Source organism: Phoca vitulina, unplaced genomic scaffold (genome assembly GCF_004348235.1).
Source record: "Phoca vitulina isolate PV1807 unplaced genomic scaffold, GSC_HSeal_1.0 scaffold5, whole genome shotgun sequence".
Taxonomy (NCBI): Eukaryota; Metazoa; Chordata; class Mammalia; order Carnivora; family Phocidae; genus Phoca; species Phoca vitulina.
The window spans coordinates 11,615,723-11,637,540 of NW_022589708.1; the positions used below are offsets into that span (position 1 = coordinate 11,615,723).

A 21,818-nucleotide genomic window follows, 5' to 3' on the forward strand; every position below is an offset into this window, starting at 1 on the left:
GTCAACCCTCGCCCTACCACCTTAGTTTGCTACTGTACCTGAAACAGTCCCAGTCAACACACTGCAACACACCTTGTCTGGCTGCAGCCTTAGCCAGAAAAGAGAGCCTGGTTCACTCTGACTCACTGGCCTATTATTTTCTTCGATAATAATGTTAACAAAAACATTTAGCTTATATTGAGGAAGAAAATCAGATTTGAGTTCTACATAGACATCATTGATTATAAAGTACCAGTAAAAACTAGCTTTTAAAAGTAAACACTAATCCTTCAATCTATCATTTTTTAGTTAAATCTGTCGTATTTTTAATTCTTTCAGAAAAATTAATGACCTATGACCTATTACAGTACTATTTATATAGCACAGTCAAGACCATTCATGTGGCCTAGACTGCTTTCTGCTAAAAATATCCAAAGGAAATAATAAATAGGACTTTCAGGAGCCAATGCTTTCTTCTTTATAAAATAATTCATTATTAATAAAAATGTCAACTATATCAGGGGGCCAAAGAATAAAAGAACGAAAGATAATCAAATGTGAGAACAAAGATAGGAAGTTTAAATGGGCAGGACATAGAAATCCAGTAGAATTTCAAAAGCTAGAGAAATGTGCAGAAACAATGATTTTTAGTGTTTGGACTTCAAATTATAGTTAGAGAGCAAATCAGCAGAAGGAAACAGGTTTGACTCTGTCAAAGTAAAAATTTCTGAGAAAGCAAAAAGCTTTATGTTCTACATATAGATTTCATTGCAGGCAGAGATGTTATGGCCACTGTCCAGGCTATAGGAGAAAAATACAGATATGGAAAAATACTTTAATGACATGAATTTACATATTAATGAAATACTAGAATGTCCTGCTATCAATAGGCAAAAAGTGAGGAATGCATTCTGTTAGAGGTCATTTATCCTGTTCATTAAAACCCAAAAGCAGGCCTTTATAAAGCCTTCTAAAGTTAATCATTTAAAAACATCCTTAAGGCCTGTAATGCTTTATAATTTTAAATGTGTTTTGTGACTTGCGGCATTACATATCTTAGCTAGTATATGTAAAAGTATGAGGGACTGATAGCACAGATTTAAGATATTTTTTTCAAGTCAAACATCAACTAGAACTAAGGCACCAGATGCCCATTTATGACCACACAGCAACTTCTGGGCTGTGCACAAGCTTTGCACCTTCTATGGTGTGATCAATACAGAAAGGTCTATCCTGAGCTACTTCCCCCAAGTGCTCCATTACCTACACGGCACCCTTTAGACGCACTCCTTTCACTTATAGCACTGATCATATGCCATAAAACCCAAACTGCACATGTTAGCTAGCGTTACTAATTAAGACTACTTTGAACACGGCATTGCTTAAGATGATCAAATCAGCCAAGAGTTGGGACACAGAGAAAAAGGCCTAACCAGGTAAATTCTGCAGCGACGAGAAAAGAAAAAACGACTCAGACATCTTGTGACTGCCCCGTGTTCACGGCACAGTGCCAAGCAAGGCGAGTGAGCTGGAACCACGGCAGCTGACTCCTCCGGCAGTCAAAGCCACAGAGAAGGGGCCGCATCCTCCACAGCCCTTCTTACCACAGGTCTTGCTTCCTCTTCGCTGTCTCCTTCCTCGTCTTTACTCCCTCCTAACTCTTCCTTTGATCTTTTTATTTTTCCAATTGCCTCATTTAAGTGTAAAATGTGCTTACTGCAAAGTATAAAGAAAAATAAGTTTTAAATTAAAAAATTCTATCAAAACAGTAAGTTGTCTGTTTTAGTCACTAAGCTAATTGTTCAGGGAAGGAAAAATAAAATTTAAGCTTAATCAACAAAACTAACCTACTTCTGAATACAGTTTTTTAATAAAACCTTCTGTTTAGTCAACCAGCTTATCTCAACTGTACTTTAACAGTATTATATATAAAAAACTAAATATACTTCAACAGATGTAGAAAATAAATTTGAAAGGAACTTCTCTATCTTAGGTCTCTATGTGAGAAGTTAAAAATAACTAGAGCTCCTTCACGCTTCAAAACCAACAGGTTAGGGGGCGCCTGGGTGGCTCAGTTGTTAAGCGACTGCCTTTGGCTCGGGTCATGATCTCAGGGTCCTGGGATCGAGCCCCACATCGGGCTCCCTGCTCAGCGGGAAGCCTGCTTCTCCCTGTCCCACCCACCCTGCTTCTGTTCTCTCTCTTGCCGTGTCTCTCTCTGTCAAATAAATAAATAAAATCTTAAAAAACAAAAACAAAGAACCAACAGGTTAGTTTTCTTAAAAAAGGATAACATAAAATTATTGAGTAGGAGCCCAGCAACCTTACTACCTGATTTGTTCTCTCATAAGCAGCAAGCACCAAGCCCCTAAAATACAAGATGAATATTCTTATAGGTGTAAGCAGACTAATGTTTCTGAAATCATCCCAAACTCCTTTTTCCACATAAATGGATTTCAATTAGTCAGATGAATGTGAAAGAGAAATAGTTATTTCTTTTTTTTAAAGATTTTATTTATTTATTTGAGAGAGAGAGAGCACGAGTGGGAGGGAGGGGCAGAGGCAGAGGGAGAAGCAGACTCCCCGCTAAGCAGGGAGCCTGAGGGGTGGGGGAGGGGAGGGGCCTCGATCCCAGGACTGTGGCATCATGACCTGAGCTGAAGGCAGATGCTTAACCGACTGAGCCACCCAGGTACCCCAGAAAGTTATTTCTTAACTTTTAAGAAATCAAACTGTGAAATCCAAGTGAAGACAATGTAATCATAAAGAAGGAGATTTGCTAGTCATTGCTAATGTATAAACAAAAACTAAAAGTTAAAAAACTAAAAATGGGGCACCTGGATGACTCAGTCGGTTGGGATTCTAACTCTTGATTTCAGCTCAGGCCATGATCTCAGGGTCTGCGTCAGGTTCCCCACTGGGCCTGAAGCCTTCTTAAAATTCTCTCTCTCCCTCTCCTTCTGCCTCTCTCCTCAGTCCTCCCTCCCTGCTCATGCTCTCTCTCTAAAAAATAGTAATAATAATAATGATTGAGATTTTTATTAAAAAATAAAAAATACTGTATTTTGAAAAACAGGTCAAAAATATAAAATCCTTAATGGCAATGTAGTGAGGCCCACAGTAACTACTAGACTTACATCATTTATCTGGCTAGATGTGCACAACTAAAATTTCTATTACTGCCTAATAATGAAAATCTCAGATTTATCACAAAGCCCAAGAGACTGGAATTTCATTTAGATCAACCAAGAAAGTGTTACATGAACAAAAATCAGTAAAATCTGATAAAACAGTATACACCATTTTAAAATACCATTAGTAAACAGATTTCTGTTTATAGACTCTCCTTGAATATACAATAGGTAATGATGCAGTGAAGACGTTTTTACAATATTTATTAAGATAACAAATTTATAAATTGAAAGACTCAGAGGCACATAGTTTAAAAGGCCAATACCATGGGAATAATGAAGTCAACACAGAAAAGAAGATATGAACAGTTACAACCAATACAAGATTTTTTTTAAAAGCCACATCCCCCCAATAAACACATCATATGAATCATCCTTCAAAATTACCATGATAAAAAGTTATTTCCTTCAAAGAAAAATAATTCTTTCCACCTACCGAGCCTAGAAAATCCTATTTACAATGAACTGTCCTGCATTTCATCAGTACTGTTTCATATGGCCTCCTCTATTCTGCCATTAAAAGTATTGAAAATTTTATAGCTATTGTATTTACAAATGCACATAATATTTAAATTTGCTCTTCATTGAGAACAACTGAATATATACTTAATCAAATCACAATACAAATGTTTTAGTGTTGAAAACACATTTTGTGGTGACAGGTGTACGGGAAGAGGTGTATTTAGAATTATGTTGTTTCTGAAGGATTACTAGGCCAATAAGTCTGATAAAACTCAAGGTAGTCACAAAAACAGGTCTTTGTTGATGAAGAATTTAATTTATTTCTGTTTTAACTGGACACACTGGCTTCTTCAGTCAACCTTCACCACACTGTATATTTTGGTAACAAACCAAAAGCATGCAAAGAAGCCAATTGTTCCTATAAAAGAAAAAACAAAAATAAACACTTTCCAGAGGAAATTTCATAATTTACCGAAAACACAGACTTAAAATGATTGGTTCCTTTAAAAAAAAGCCACAAAACTATAAACTATTACTTACCAGGAATATACCATAGATCCGTAAGCTTTTTTGAAAAATATACAACTATCTCAAATCAAATTTTTTACAGAAATAGACTTTTAATACTTTAAGATTACCTAAGCTTTCCATAATACATTCTTTTCCTTATTACATGCAAGAAACCTGAAATTAAAAGACGAATAGGATACCAATTTTCCTTTCCTATTTAAGAATATTTTATCACAAAATGGAAAACTGCTATTAAAATTAATTCAAGGTATGACATGAATAGCTTAAACAGAATATCAGATTCATAAAATAATCAAATGGGGATATTTTCTAAGTATAGTTATTGGGAATTATCAGTTTCCAAAGAACTGCAATAAAACTAAACTCAGAAAGTTTTTACAAAGTGTTAAAAGTGATAAATTAGGATAATAACAAAGATGCACCCCCACTGAATATGAGAGGTGGCGTGCTGTCAAAGGACAGAGCAGCTCTGTCAGGACTGTGTGTATTATCCTCAGACTAGTCAACTGAAATCTCCAAGCCCATTTCTTATTAAAACAGAGATAATTTGGGGGCGCCTGGCTGGCTCAGTTAAGCGTCTGTCTTTGGCTCAGGTCATGATCTCAGGGTCGTGGGATCAAGCCCCGCATCAGGGTTCCCTGCTCAGCGGGGAGCCTGCTTCTCCCTCTCCTACTCCCCCTGCTTGTGTTCCCTCTCTCGCTGTGTCTCTGTCAAATAAATAAAATCTTAAAAAAAAAAAAATCTTTAAAATAAAATAAAATAGGGGTGCCTAGGTGACTCAGTCGGTTAAGCATCTGCCTTTGGCTCAGGTCATGATCCCAGGGTCCTGGGATCGAGCCCCACGTTGAGCTCCCTGCTCGGCGGGAGTCTGCTTCTCCCTCTCCTCCCTGCTTGTGCTCTCTCTCTCTATCTCTGTCACTTATCTGTCTCTCTCTCTCTCAAATAAATAAAAGCTTTTTAAAAAATAAATAAAATATAATAAAACAGATAATTTCATCTGCCCTATATAATAGAGTAAATGAGATGATTCATGAAAAAAGGTATGCTTTGGTTTTCAAGTACCTTCATCAGTCTAGATTCCAAAAAATTTGAATCCTAGACAGGTGACAAAAATGAGGATCAGTTAAGTAAATGTCTAATGGCCACATGGCTGGCTGGTAGGCAGGATCAGAATGCAAATTCACTTTTTCTGACTTCAAGTACAGTGCTATTTTAAACCTTACCACGCTTAGATTTACTAAACAAATTCAGAGACTCTGTTTTGCAAAGGAATATTTACTAAATTGTGAACTGCTTACCATATTTTTAAAAACTGGGAATTTTTCCAGAATTACCCCCTGAGAATAGAAGTCTAAGTGCTGAAGAACACAGAAGGGGATATACATATCCTTGTGTAAGCTTTATATTTAAAGTTCCAATGTTTTCACTACTGTTTTAAATATAAGACAAAGAAAAAGTATTAAAGGGGATTTTCTAAGTCAAGACTATGGGCTGTTATTATGGGATGTTATCATACATGCCCCTAAAATGTGCCAGTCACTGTGTGTTTTAGAGGACATAAAAATACACCTTTTGGATATTCAAAAGTAAGGTTTGTGAAGAGGCTGGGGCTATTTTAGAAAAGTAATGGTGAAAACATAAATGTATTTAAACAATCTTATGCTTACCAAGAACTTCAAGATAATAAGATATTTAAAGACGAGAAAATACATTTATCACCATATTTGGCAACCTTAGGTTTTGTTCTTAACAAAATACTTTTACTATTTTATTTTGTTTTTAATATGGGATAAATATAATGTACATAATGAAAGTGGCATCTTTCCTTATGTGACAGAAGCATTGTTTTGTTTTGTAAAACAGACTGACTTCAATAACATGGTGGTTTGGAGTATTGAAGTAAATACAGATGCATCCCACTTTAGAAACATGCAAGATACTCAAAGAGCTCACCACTCCCCTGTAGAGAGAATCTTTCCCATAAAGTAAAATACACCAAAAGTTATTGGTTAAACTGGTTGATTAATTTGAGGTGGCTCCCAAATTTGGATTATGAAGTTTTACTCTGAATAAATAAAATATGACACTAAAAACCAAGAACATTAAAGTTTTAGGTGTTGGTTAAACTATCTTTCTATCACATGCCTGGAAAAAACAAGAGACATTCACTAAGATCACTACTTTGTGTGTAGGCAAGGAATAAATTATTCTATATATGCACTTACGGACACACAGATACAGATGCACAAAAACAGTAATTCCTTGTTTTACAGGCTACCTCTGTTTTACAGACTACTAATTAAGATTTATGGCTGTGGACTAATTAAGATTTATGGCTGTGGACCTATCTTATCTAACACAAGATAAACACCCCCCTCCCCCATACACCTATCCCACTCTCTCTGACCAATGACCTGGAATACAGAATCAGAGTAAGAGCCTGAGGTTCATTCTACGCTGATACAGCAGCAGGGAATTTCAAACCCTACCTAATACTCTCAAATGTTAACAGATGACTAAAAAATAGAACAGTTCTAATTTATTTTTAATTCCCTCTTCCTTTTCAGATCCTATACTTCCTCACAGAGCATACAACACAATCCAAGATAAAATTTTAGATGCACTTTTTTTGTGAAAAAGAAAGGTCCCACAATTTCTTTTTTTTTAGTTTGGTTATTCTATAAATGTTTACCAAGCAACTACTCTAAGGGCTCTAAGATGCAGAAAACTTTTATCTAGTGAACAGATAAGACACACATATGTAACAAATACCACTACAGTTTCCCACCTAGGTACTTGGATTTTAAAGTGGAGATATAAACCTGTAGTTTAAAACTTCTGGAATAAGGAGTGTTCTATGATTGTGATTTCTTTCCTTTTCTTTTTTTTAAAGATTTTATTTATTTATTTGACAGAGAGAGACACAGCGAGAGAAGGAACACAAGCAGGGAGAGTGGGAGAGGCAGAAGCAGGCCTCCCTCGGAGCAGGGAGCCCGATGTGGGGCTCGATCCCAGGACCCTGGGATCATGACCTGAGCCGAAGGAAGACGCTTAACGACTGAGCCACCCAGGCGCCCCGGATTGTGTTTTCTTGATGACATTTTTCTCAAGGTCATCTTGACTTCACCCCGTCAATTTCTACTTATCCCTAAAATGAGGTAGCTGAAGCTTTTTACCCTACCTCTGAAACGAGCTTGAGAAAGACTGTACCATTAAGAGGTTACCAGGGGAAAACTTTGGGCAGGTGTGGGTCCAGGTACCCGTGGGCTGGTAGCACAACAATGGAGCCTGTCTAGCCTTCTTCCTTTAGGTTCAGTCCCCTCACTTTTGGTTTACTGACATCCACCTCACAGCGTAGCAGACCAAATAATGCTTAGCTGCATGGAGGGCTAAATATAGGAGTGCTGAGTAGCAGAAGCCTTCATGGATTTATAAAAGGAAAATACTTATAAATAATTTGCCTATAAACTTGTTAACTAAAACCAATCATTTTAATTCTTACCTGTAAAAAGAAAGAAGATCAAAACCATTATCATGGTATAGCCAAAGTACAGAATTGTACTTGCTGTTCCTGTGATCTGCAGTTTTGAAAAGAAGTAGTGTATTGCATATATTAAGAAATAAACTGCAGTAAAGCCACTGGTAAGGAATGAACGCCACTGCCAATGATAATCCTAGGTAGAAAAGAAAAAAAGAACAGGAATTACTTTCCAGTTAATAGATAACATGTAGCTGAACAGAGTTAACAAAGCAAACACAGCTAAGTGAAAGAGCCCCCAAACCTAATTTTTGCTATCATTTCCAGTCTCTTTCCCCTACTGAACTTTGCCCATTTCCCTCCTCACTAAAGATGCTAAGAACCATCCTTTACTTTTGGGGGAGCTACTTAAATATGGGCTAAAATCGTGTTGGAAAATCTTTTTTTTTTTTTTAAATTTTATTTACTTATTTGACACAGAGTGAGCGAGCGAGCACAAGCAGGGGGAGCGGCAGGCAGAGGGAGAGGGAGAAGCAGGCTCCCCACCAAGCAGGGAGCCCAACGCAGGGCTCGATCCCAGGACCCTGGGATCATGACTGGAGCTGAAGGCAGAGGCTTAACCGACTGAGCCAGCCAGGCGCCCCTGAAAAATCTTAAACGGTTTATGTACTTTAAAATGTACTCTTCCCAAAGAAAAGCAATGTACAAGAGCTTACTTACATAGTTCAAAATTAATATTACTTATCTTATAGTCTGGTCAACTCTATATTAGGAAGACGATTATCCTATGAAGGCCTGGTTGAATCTATTTTCAGTTATTACTAACAAAATTTAAACAAGGTCGATTTTTAAAACAGCTCTTCTTACTTTTACATAAAGTAGCTTATCGCTTAGCAGGAGATCTTAAAAAAAAATACTTCACTCTTTCCTACCTCTTGGAATATGTGAAAAATAAATATACTTAAAAAGCATACCAGCACAAATGAGAAAATCTTAAGGAATCCACACACAGAAACTACTATAGCAAATAAATTCAGCAAGTTGCAGGGTACAAGACTGAAATGAAAATCAGCTATGTTTTTATATACTAACAAGGAACAATCTGAAAAGGAAATTTAAAAAATAATTCTATTTACAACAGCATCCAAAAAAATAAAATACCTAGGAACAAATTCAACCAAGGACGTGAAAGACTTATATACTGAAAACTACAAAACATCGGTAAAAAAAAAAAACTGAAGATGACTGAAATAAATGGAAAGACATCCCATGTTCATGGACTGGAGGACTTAATACTGTTAAGATGGCAATACTCTCCTAAAAATCTCACAGATTCAATGCATTTCCTATCAGAATTCCAACCACCTTTTTTGCAAGAAAGGAAAAGCTGATCCCAAATTCATATGAAATTTCAAAAGGTCCTGAGTAGCCAAAATAATCTTCACAAAAGAACAAAATGAGAGGGCCTACCCTTCCCAATTCCAGAATTTCCTACAAAGCTATGGTAATCAAAACAGTGTGGTACTGGCGTAAGGATAGTATATATACCACTGGAATAGAATTGATTGAGAATCCAGATATAAATCCATACATCTATGGCCAATGGATTTTCCACAAGGTTACAAGACCATTCAGTGAAGAAAGAATAATAGTCTCCTTAACAAATGGTACTGGAAAAACTGAATATCCAACATGCAAAGGAATGAGGTGGATTCCTAACTAATTACCATAACAAAAAATTAACTCAAAATGGATCAATGACCCAAATATATAAGCTGAAACTATACACTCAGAAAAAAATATAGAGGTAAATTTTCATTGCCTTGGATTTAGCAATGAATTCTTAGATATGGCAATAAAAGAAAAAAATAGATAAATCAGACTTTATCAAAATTAAAAACTTTTGCGTGAAGGCCATTATCAAGTAAAAAATACAACCTACAATATACAAATATTTGCAAATATATTCTCTAATTGATCTGATAAAGGTCTCGTATTCAGTATTCGGAATATATACAGAACTCTTACAACTCAACAAAAAGATGAACTACCCAGTTCATAAATGGGCAAAAGATCTGAATAGACATTTCTCCAAACAAGATACACAGATGGTCAACAAGCACAAAAAAAGATGCTCAACTGGGAAATGAAAATCAAAACCACAATATGTAGATACCACTTCACACCTACTAGGATGGCTAGAGTTAAAAAAAAAAAAAAAAAAAAAGGAAAATAGCAAGTGTAGAAAAGGATGTGGAGAATTAGAACCCTTGTGCATTGCTGGTAGGAATACAAAATGGTACAGCCACTGTGAGAAACAGTTTGGTGGTTCTGCAAAAAGTTAAAGAATTATCATATGACTCAGCTATTCCACTCCTACATATATACCCCAAAGAACTGAAAACTGGTACTCAAACAAGTATTTGTACATGAATGTTCATAGCAGCACTATTCTCAATAGCCAAAAGGTGGAAACAAACCTAATTTCCATCAACAGATGAATGGATAAATAAATTGGGATATATCTATACAATGGAATATTATTCAGCTATAAAAAGGAACAAAGTACTGAATCTTGAAAAGATTTTGCTAAAGTAAAAGAAGCCAGACACAAAAGGCCACATATCGTAGGATTCCATTTATATGAAATGTCCAGAATAGGTAAATCGCTAGACAGAAAGCAGACTGGTGATTGCCAGGGTCTTGTAGGGAGAGGAGAATGGGAAATAACTGCTTAATAGGTATGAGGTTTTATTTAAGGGTGATGAAAGTATTTCAGAACTAGAAAGAGGTAGTAGTTACACAACACTGTAAATGAATGTAGTAAGTGCCCTGAACTGTTCACTTTGAAATGGTTAATTTTAAGTTATGTGAATTTAACATTAAAAAAAAAAAAGCACCTGAAGTTTAATAAAGTCAGATTTAACCTCCTGTATAGACAATAACTATGAAAGAATGATTTAATACAACCCAGACCTCTAAAAATTAATTCTACATAAGAATGCCATCATTTTGCCATGAATATAATTCATTATAATGTAATTGCCGAAATGTTTCAATGTATTTTTCCACTTGAAAATGTTTACTAAATTTTCAGTTTAGAAATATCTATATTTCATAAAGAATATTAATTTTTAATTTAGACATTTAAAAACTCAAAAATGAAAATTCAGCATAATGTGCTATTCTCAGAAAATTAACATTTATAAATTTAAGCTCTAAATAAATAAAAATATACTGAACTGAGATACTATCTTCATCCATTCCTAAAGAGGGCTACATTTGATTTAGGAATACAGGTCAATTTCTATCTTAATAAACACATATTTACAGAAATTATTTCAATTAATAGTATTCAAAGTTGCTTTATGCCAAAATTATAAACACTTTCTACAAATTAAGTGAACATTGCTAATACATACCTCTGCACATAGGTGGAAATAGCAAAGAAGTATAGTTGCTTCTGAACATGTGATCACCAAAATGATGAACACCAGAAATAAGAAGCCAAACATGTAATACATCTGGTGGGACCTGTAACAGACATGTCAAGATGAAACTATAAACATTTTCTCTTTGACACAGTAAATGACACAATCTTTTCACATTCCCTGAACTGGGAAATGTTTGCTTTTTGTCCCAACTAATCAAAGACAACCAATTCTCACAGGTGTAGACAGTGAGGGAGTAGGGGTGGGGCAGCGAGAGGAAAGGATACGGCAATGTCATTGGGTTCTGCCTTCTCACTCAAGTAGAACCTGAAACTCTTATTCAAATATGCTTAGTCTAATTGTCTACCGGGGAGTCAGGTTAAGCTCAATAAAAAATTAACGGACAGGCAGAGCCAAAGTAAAAAAGGTTCCTTTTGGTACATATTGTTTGTTATTGTGACAGAAACAGCTGAACTGTGAAAATGCTATAACAATCGGGAAGGAAAGATACGTTCTAATCGCTAAAAAGTTCAGATTCAGTTCTGACTTTAGGCTACTGCAAACCCTGGTACGGGCTGTAACAGGTCAATGTGATCCAGTGATGACGATATACTGCCGTGTACACACCCTAATGCTAGACCGGCTGATATGCTGCCGTGTACACACCCTAATGCTAGACCGGCTGATATGCTGCCGTGTACACACCCTAATGCTAGACCGGCTGATACGCTGCCGTGTACACACCCTAATGCTAGACCGGCTCAAAATTAGCACTATGAGCTTCTCCATGCAAATAAAATCAGAGAATGAAGGAAACCTGGGATTAGTAAGAACTCTGAAGGTCACCACCCTTCTCCCAACGCTTGCTCGAATCCCCTTTATACATGGGCTCAGAGTGTCTCCTCTCTGAAGCAGTACAGATTACTTACTGAAGAACAGAGGTTTGGAGAGACAGGTTAATTTTCTGTTACACAGGAGCTATGTGACACAAATAAATTACTTAACATCCAAAGCTTCACCTCTGTCTCTCTAAAATGGGGATAATACCCACCTCATAGAGGTCTGAGAATTAAGAGAATTAATAAGAACTCAATTAATAATAGCTGTTATCACTATTCCTTTTCTCACATGGAAAAGATAAAATAACCTTTTGGCTCTTAAGATTTTTGATTATTGGAGAACAGTTTACCTTTATAAGATACAAACAGTCATCAAGAGAAACAAAAAGAGAAAGCTAATACTACACATAAGGGTAAAGGGAATAAGAAGACTTCACGCTTAGCTTACCAGATACTATTCAGAATGAAGAAAAGCTGTATAAAGATGCAGCCAAAGGGTAAAATCCCTCCCATGATAATACCAGGCAACGGCTTTGTGTAGAAGGACTGCTCAGGAATCTGACGTGGAATCTGATTGGTTCGAACTGGGTGTTCAATGGCCTTCAGTAAAATAAAGAAAGCATTCATAATTATAATCTATTTTAAAAATTCTTCTCTATTTTTAGACTATTTGCCTGCTTTTTTCTCAGCTTCCATGCCGACACTATTGGCAATACAAGTCTACTTAAGTCATCAAACTGAAATCTGCACTTAGAAGCAATGACCCAACCACTGTTAGTACAATATTCAGTCTGTCTACTGAAGCAGGCCACCACTGTTTCCAGCAGCTATCCGCTAATGGCTTTAGATAAAGTAAGAAATACACAGAAGGAGATAATATCGTACTTAAAAATAATAGTTAAGACAAAGGAAAGGTTTTCCCTTTTAATTATATACTTGTAAGAAATCAGCTGGTTCTGAAATTATTGTCAATGTATTTTTATTTGGAGACGGGCAATGTCATCTTTATTAAAATAGCTCAATTCTACTAAGACTTAAGAACACAAAGGCAAAAATGAATGGCTATATGAAGCTTTATGACCATAAGCTACTGATAATGTTTTCCCTTTTATAACACATGACATGGTAGTATAAAAATAAGTGAAACCTAAAGTACCTAAAACATAGCTGAGGGGAAAAATGGGTACATATGTAGAAATTCATTTTCTTGCAAAAACTGCAAAAACATACTTCCTACAGTTTCTGTGATGATACATCAAAAACTTAAAACTTGGTATTCTCATTGAGATGATACTTCTGTGGACTAAATTATTTTACAGATATACATATATATGTGTACAGGTAGCAAACCATCATGTCCTTCTTCAGTGTTTATATTTTTAATAGGCATATTTTCAGAATTTCAAGTACTTACTTATCTATATAATTAAAAAAATTTTAGGGGCGCCTAGGTGGCTCAGTCAGTTAAGTGTCTGCCTTCAGCTCAGGTCATGATCCCAGGGTCCTGGCATCGAGCCCCACATCAGACTCCTTGCTCTGCAGGGAGCCCGCTTCCCCCTCTCCTCCCCACTTGTACTCTCTCACCGTCTCTCCTTCTCTCTCTAATAAATAAATAAAATCTTAAAAAAGATTTATATATCCTTTTTTAAAAGATATATATCCTTTTTTAAAAGACACTTTTCTATCTTGTAAGGTGGCATATGCTAAATTCCTTAGCTGAAAGTTATTTGAATAAATTAACACCTATAAACTTACATTCTTCTTAAAACCGAAGTATGCACCAATAAATGTTAGAGGCACAGATATGCAGAACCAAAGAGCCAATATGGCAACCAATGTTCCAAAAGGAATAGCTGCCGAAGATCCTTCTCCCCAGAGAATCAGATTCATTATAAAGAAGTCAGCAAATACAATCCTGAAAGACACAACAGGCTTTTGGGTAAAACTTGAGTCAGAAGCAAATGATACAGTACCAATCATATGTAATTAATATTATAATTTCTGTGTTATATACAAAGAAAATGAAATTTCTGAATAATGGGGTACATGAATTTAAAACGTCACTAGAAATTGCCAAATTGCTTTCCAGATTTTTCTGCCTGACTTAAACTCCCACCAGCAGTTTATGAAAGTTACCTCTTCACATATTTTATCATGCTTTGGATTGTCAAGTTTGTTGTTTTAATCTGCATTTCCTGTTGACAACTGCCGCTGAGCATCTTGTGCTTGTTTGCTTTATAGGTATTATTTCTGTGACTTGCTGGTTACATCTACTGCTCATTTTTCATTTTGGTTGTACATTTTTTCCAGATTATAGATGTGAGTTATTTATGTATTCCAGCTACTAATAATTCCTTGTTAAATATCTTGTTTTCCCAGTTCATAGCTTTTTATGGACCCAAACAAGTGAACGTGTATACTAAATTTCCCTTCAGTCCTTCTTCAATGAGTACCTTTTTAAAAACATGGCTGTAATCATACTGTAATTGTTTCTACATTCCCCACAGTTTTTAATGTGATCAGCCATTAATTTTTCCCTTTATCCTTTGTGTACTTTAAGAGAAGAAAGTCTTTCATAACCTGGGATCATGATGACACTCTTCTATATTTTCTTCTAATCGTTATGCCCGTTACATTTAGACTGCACCTGGAACTGATTGTGTGTGACTGGTAGGAAGAGGGTTTCTCCCTTCATTTAGACAATTTTGCCAGCATCATCTAACACTTCCCCTCCTCTGGTTTGTGATGCCACATCTAGCATGAAGGTTTTCTGTGGCTAATACTCCTGTAAATAGAGTCCTCTTCCCATACAACTACAACTACCATTAAAACATTTAATTTGCTATTGGTAGTATTCAGGATCTTAGAATATTAGCTGATACCTAGCCATACTGCCAAACTCTCTTAATTCTCTATGTTTTATAATTGAAATTTGTTGATGTTCTCTGTATACAAATTATATCACAAATAGAGATTTTTATTAATATAAGGAAGCATTTCTTTCTCCATTAAATTCTTTTTAAATATGGAAACAATGTTTAATAATATCAAATGCCATTTTGTTGTGTCTACTGTAATAATTATATGCAGGTGTTTACATAAAATTACATGAATTAATTTCGTGTCATTAAGTGGTACTTTTTTCATTAAAGATTTATATTATTTATTTATTTATTTATTTATTTATTTATTTATTTATTTTTGGGGGAGGGAGGGAGAGGGAGAGCAGGAGCCGAGGGGGAGGGGCAGAGGGAGAAGGATGTGGGACTCAATCCCAGGACCCTGAGCCAAAGGCAGACGCTTAACTGACTGAGCCACCCAGGTACCCCATTAAATGGTACTTCTTTTCTTAGGTGAACACCAATTCTCCCTGCCCCCTTGGGTTCTTGGTGCACTCTTATGCTCTTTTCTTCTCTCTCCCTCTCTCATTACCTCACCATCCTTCTGGTGAACACTTACTTCTAAGGGTGGGATGAAGAAGATAAATCAAAGAAGTGCTGATCAGAGGTATAAAAGAACTGGCTTAGGATAATTTCTATAAAGCCAAAAAAGAAAGGCGTTTCAAGGAGAAAGTACCCCAATCTTAGATAATAATGTAGAAAGAGTGAAGACAGAGAAAATGATTTCTAGATTTAGAAATGGGAATGTTGTTGGTAACCTTTGAGAAAAGTTTTCACTAAAGTGATGGGGAAGACAGACAGATGACGTGGATTTACACTGTAAATGTATGCTGAGAAAAAAGGAATGTAGAATATTTTTTCAAGGCAATTTGTTGGGAACATAAAAGAAATAAGATAGAGGGAAAAATGCTTATGAGAAGAAGCTCTTTTTAGGATTTGGGAGGCCTAAGTATATTTGTAGGAAAGGAGATGAAACACATGAACAGAACGTACAGAAAGGGAGAAAGAGAAGATGCCAGAGATTAGGAGGAATGTCTGAAAGGCAAGATTCTGAAGGAAATCACAGCTGACTTGTCCTGGGAAGAAGAGACACTTCTTTAGTTGACAAAGGATACAGTTTGAGAAAAGCATCTAAAAATCTGAATACAACATGAATGGCTGAGAAGCATGCCATTCTTCACTGGAGGTAATTATCTGAGAGAACTTTATCCCAAACATGTATAAACAACGCAACTGTTGTCACTCTTCCATTTCGGGCCTGCAAATGGAATTCCTGGTTTCTAAATTTACCCTCTGGCTTCCACTGTTGCTGCTGACTACTGCTCAGAGGCTGGTTCTCGTCCACCCGAAACTGGGAGTTGGGAAGAAAGTGGGTTCTATTTCTAGGACCAGACACCAGTCAGATACTTGATATCAAAAGCTATCCTCCAAAGGGTCACAGTTATTTGTTTTTTTATGTGATCGTTGTTTTTTTTTTAAACGCTTGCTACATATTACTCTACTTAATGGAATAAACTCTAAATAAAGGGGTGATACTTTAAAACAATTTTTTATCTTTGAATTATAGTTGGCATACAATGTTATATTAGTTTCAGGTGTACAACAGTGATCTGACAATGCCTATCCATTGCTCAGTTCTCACCATGGTAAATAAAGTCACCATCTGTTACCATTTAATGTTAGTACAATATTATTGACTATGTTCCTTATGCTGTACTTTTCACCTCTGCTGCTTATTTTACAACTGGATGTTTGTACCTCTTAATCCTCTTCATATATTTTGCCCATCCCCCTCCCCTCCAGCAACCACCAATTTGTCCTCTGTATTTATGAGTCTACTTCTGTTCTGTTCATTTATTTTTAGATTCCACATATAAGTGAAATCTTATGGTATCTGTCTTTCTCTGTCTCACTTATTTCACTTAGCATAATACCCTCTAGGTTCATCCATGTTGTCACCAATGGTGAGATCTCGTTCTTTTTTTTTTTTTATAGCTGAGTAATATTCCATTGCATGTGTATATATATTCACACACACCACATCTTCCTTACCCCATTCATCTATGAATGGACACGTAGGTGGCTTAAAAGCGGCAATATTTTTGATAGAAATCTAAAAATGTTTGCTTGCCTAAACTATGTTCAGGTGAAAACCCCTTCTTGCGATTAGGTCAAAAGCTTTCAATGCAGCCTTACACAACAACAGGCCAGACCAACTTACATGGGCTAAGAAACAGACTTTTAAGAAAAGGAATGTAACAATTTCTCATGTGCAAAGATACTTTTTCCAGGGATGCCTGGGTGGCTCAGCCGGTTAAGTGTCTGCCTTCAGCTCAGGGCAGGATCCCAGCATCCCGGAATCGAGTCCTGCACCAGGCTCCCTGATCAGCGGGGAGCCTGCTTCTCCCTCTGCTTGCTGTCCCCCCTTCTTGTGCTCTTGCTTTCTGACAAATAAAATAAAATCTTAAAAAAAAAGAGAGAGAGAGACTTTTTCCAGATATGGCATGTGGCGGTCACTGTGCAAATGTTTATTAAATACTCACTTTTTATCCCTTTTTAAAAAATTAAATTCATTTTCTAGAGTACATGGTTTAGAGACAGAGAAGATTCAAGACTTAAGAGATCGAAAATTTGGGAACTAAATTTTATGACTATGTAAGAAAGTTACTACTGAAAAGTTACTATTACTTACCCAGGACAAAGAAATGATGTCAATAAAACGTTTGTTTTCCACTTCTCACCTCCAAAGGCTGTAGAAGAAAACAAAAGTGGGGTAACACACAGCCTTCTCTTCAAAGCAAACCAAATGGCCATATGTGTCTAGCATTAAACAAATTTTCAGACAGCACTGGGTGCCCACTCCTAGAAAATCACACCAGCAAATGATGATAATCCCCTCCACAAGTGATCCAGATCAGAGATGCACATCACAGCACTTCCCTGGATAAGCCCTGCTCTCAAGATGTTTCCTTCAGCATAATAAATCTAATATCAAAGGAAGGTCATCAAGACTACTTCTTTTCTAATTTTTTTTTATTTCAAAATGAAACAAACCCTTAAGCTCTAGGCCAGTTTGAATCCATGGGACTGGGTAGAGAAAGGGCATACTGGGGATTCTCCTTTACCTTGTAGCCAGTTTCAGAATTTGTTATAAAACTAGGAACCCTCAAGCCTAAAGTGCAACACATTTAAATTTCCACAGCAGGTCTAAATCTTTAGGATTCCTCTGGCATTGCAGTTTCTGGTAGGGGGTTTAAGTGGGGATGGGGAGATCAGTGTGTCAGATTAGGTGACTAAGAAGAGTGAAAGGGTTTTGGCCACTTCACAGAATTTGCTTATGAACTTGTTAATCTCCTTTCACCCTAATTTCTTTTCCCCACTAAAAAAAAATTTTTTTTAAATATATAGAGTAAAAAATGAAAGTACTCCCTGCTTCCAGTTTAAAAGTTGGAGATAAAACTGGCTGAGATGTGAGAACAGCTTTGATTTTTTAAAAAAGTTTTAATCGTTTATAAGCCAAGTTTAAGTACCACTTGCCCTACAACAAAATGACAAATTATATGTATATGATTTGAATTCACAGCATTACTGATAAAGAGACTATTGTGAAAGTATTAATTCTGGGTTTAACACAATTCCAATCAAAAGTCAAACAATATGTATTGAAACATAAATATTCCATAAAATGAAGTATTTTGTGACTGGGGCCACATGACAGCACCTCTTGGAATGTTCTGCCTGATTAATGTGCAGCTGAGATCTGAAGGACAGACAGGAGTTAAAGATGGTTGCGTCTGGGCTGGGAGGGAGAATGAGCTGGAACTTTCTAGCAAAGGGAAGAGCATGGGGTGAAGTCCTCAGGCAGATGTGAAGGTACACAGCCCGACAGAGGAACTGAAAGAAAGCTAGCAGAGTTGAGAAAGCTAGAGTGCTGCATGGGAGGCAGGGGTCCAATCACATCTCATATGCGTTAAAACACACATGACACCAATCCTCTGTCCTTTAGTAAAGGATGAAAGGAAAGAAAGAAAGAAAAAAAACCCTGACAAAATCCACAAAGAGTAAAACACAGACACACATACATATAGGACTTCATGTTTTCAGGAGCACTGTATACGGCAAAGTCTAACTAATACTTCTATTTGGGGTTGGGTCTAGCCAACCTCACTATAAGGATGTGTATGTACCCTGACTGTGTTCTACCCCAAACCTTATTCACATCAACCTTAGCTCTGTCTCATCTTCCGTCTTTGTTTTTTTCTTTGGTGGGCACTTTTTCCCCCCTAATTTATTATTTAAGTATAACTAACACAATGTTACATTAGTATTAGTTTCAGGTGTACAACATACTAGTTCCACAATTCTATACATTACTCAGTGTTCACCATTATAAAGTGTAGTCACTGTCACCATATAACAGTATTATTGGCTACACTTCCTATGCTGTACTTTTCACCTCCATGACTTATTTAATAACTGAAAGTTGTTGTTAGAGACAGAGAAGATTCAAGACTTAAGAGATCGAAAATTTGGGAACTAAATTTTATGACTATGTAAGAAAGTTACTACTGAAAAGTTACTATTACTTACCCAGGACAAAGAAATGATGTCAATAAAACGTTTGTTTTCCACAAACGTTGAAAGTCTGTACATCTTAATTCCCTTCATCTATTTCGCCCAAATCCCACCCAACTCCTCTCTAGCAATCACCAGTTTGTTCTCTGTATTTAAGAGTCTATTTTTTTGTTTTTTCTGTTTTTTAGATTCCACATATAAAAAATCATATAAAATATTTGTCTTTTACTGTGCAAAAGGACAATAATATTTATTTTGGTGTAGTTCCTATTGTTTATTTTTGCTTTTGTTTCCCTTGCCTGAGGAAACCTATCCACAGATGTGTCACTAAGGCTGATGTAAAAGATCACGTACCTGTTTGCTCTCTCCTAGGGGCTTATGGTTTCAGGTCTCACATTTAATCCATTTTACATTTATATGTGTATATGGTTTAAGAAAGTGGTCCTGCTTTCCCAGCACCATTTTTTAAAGACACTGTCTTTTCCCCACTGTATATTCTTGCCTCCTCTGTCACAGATTCATTGACCATATAAGTGTAAGTTTATTTCTGGGCTTTTTATTCTGTTCCACTGATCTATGTGTCTATTTTTGTGACAGTATCACACTGTTTTAATTATTACAGTTTTGTAGTGTTATCTTGAAATCTTGGATTGTGATACCTCCAGTTTTGTTCTTTCTTCAGATTGCTTTGGCTATTCAGGGTCTTTTTTGATTCCATACAAATTTTAGGTTTATTTGTTCTAGTTCTGTGAAAAATACTATTAGTATTTTGATAAGGATTGCACTGAATCAGCAGATTGCTTTGGGTAGTATGGACATTTGAATGGTATTAATTCTTCTAATCCATGAGCATGGTATATCTTTCCATTTGTTTGTGTCTGCAATTTCTTTCATCAATGTCTTACAGTTTTCAGAGCATGAGTTTTTTACCTCCTCCCTGTCCCTGTCACTTTAAATTACAGATTACCTATGAGGTCATCTCAACAGACTTCAGGATTCCACAGTAACCCTGGCATTCACTGACCCTGGCAAAACTGCTTTCCAAGTCATCTAGTCATAGCCCATCCTTACCCTGTGGCCCTGACACTTTTTTTCACTGAACTTTATTTTACTTTTAGAAAGCAAGAATACAAGAGATTGCAACTAATTATATTATAAAAGCAAATTAAATTATATCAGGGCTCTTTAGCATGACCTCTCTTATTTAAGAAAAGGTATTACTATATATATTACTTATTTTAGTTAATAAATCAGTGATACTCATATTATCTTCCTTTATTAGTCTATACACATTTCTATGAATGTAGCAATCTAAGTTGTTCAGCCAAACCTCTTATGTCAAAACTTAAAAGTAAAAGAATAGAGGGAATGATGGATAAGCAGCACCTAAATTTGCTTACCTCACTGTATAAACCTTTTTTAACAAAATCTAGGGATGGTCATCCACATCACAAGCTTCTTTTATATAAAGATATGTACCTATGATACATACTGGTTCGAGAAAATCACCTACTGGCTCAGGTGCAGTGATGGAGCAGAGGAGATCCCTGACGTGACAGTCAGGGTCGCTCTTACTTACACTTATAAAATCTGGCAGCGACATAGCCTGCAGGCGTGCCCAGCAGGACCCATAGGACCACAGCACAAGTCATCAGTGCTCCTCTGTTGGCAGGTGACAAAAATCCCAGGCAAGCAAAAACTAAAAAATAAGTGATTTTAAGTTACAAATTTCAATACTGTTTCCTTTCTAAAGTGACAGAAGACAGCTTTCATTTTTTAAACAAGAAACCAAATACAATTTCATGAATATACTGTCTTATCATACGGTCACACTAAATCTTAGCAATATTTTAAGGTACTACATCAACAGGATAATAAAGCAAACTCTACTTTGAATATTTCTTGCCGGGGTCCATAAAACCCCACCCTTCCTATTATCAGGGAAGGCTGACTGGGTGCTCACGAGTGCTTTTAGCTCTTCTGATTCAAGTACAGCTTCTTCTTCTTTTTTTTTTTTTAAGAGAGAGAGGAGGAGGGAGGGAGAGGGGGAGAGGGAGGGAGGGAGGGAGGGAGGGAGGGAGGGAGGGAGAGAGAGAGCGCGCGAGCATGAGTTGGGGGAGGGGCAGAAAGAGGGGGGGGGGGAGGAGAAAGAGAGTCTCAAGTAGACCCCGTGCTGAGCACATAGCTGATGCAGGGCTTGATCCCATGACCCTGAGATCATGATCTGAGTTGAAACCAAGAGTTGGATGCTTAACCCGACTGAGCTACCCAAGTGCCCTGTCAAGTACAGCCTTTTAAAATTAATATGAATAAAGATATTCCCACCATGAAATAGTCCCACTTTTGTTCCCTTTAAAATAATACTGGGGGGGGTTGGTGCCTGGGTGGCTCAGGTCATGATCCCAGAGTCCCAGGATCAAGCCCCGCATTAG

General features: G+C 36.6%; 1 protein-coding gene across 1 annotated transcript in view; it reads right to left on the reverse strand.

Annotated features, from left to right (window-relative positions):
• Positions 1–3,358: 3,358 nt before the first annotated feature.
• TM9SF2 (transmembrane 9 superfamily member 2) overlaps positions 3,359–21,818 on the reverse strand; it is a 58,014-nt gene continuing 39,554 nt past the window's right edge. The window contains exons 11-17 of the mRNA XM_032402690.1: positions 20,966–21,085; positions 17,504–17,561; positions 13,667–13,826; positions 12,360–12,511; positions 11,064–11,175; positions 7,666–7,837; positions 3,359–4,050 (exon numbers count right to left, since the gene is read on the reverse strand). Of these exons, the coding sequence (XP_032258581.1) occupies positions 3,983–4,050; positions 7,666–7,837; positions 11,064–11,175; positions 12,360–12,511; positions 13,667–13,826; positions 17,504–17,561; positions 20,966–21,085 (842 nt within the window). The 3' untranslated portion in view covers positions 3,359–3,982. The remainder of the gene's footprint in view (positions 4,051–7,665; positions 7,838–11,063; positions 11,176–12,359; positions 12,512–13,666; positions 13,827–17,503; positions 17,562–20,965; positions 21,086–21,818) is intronic.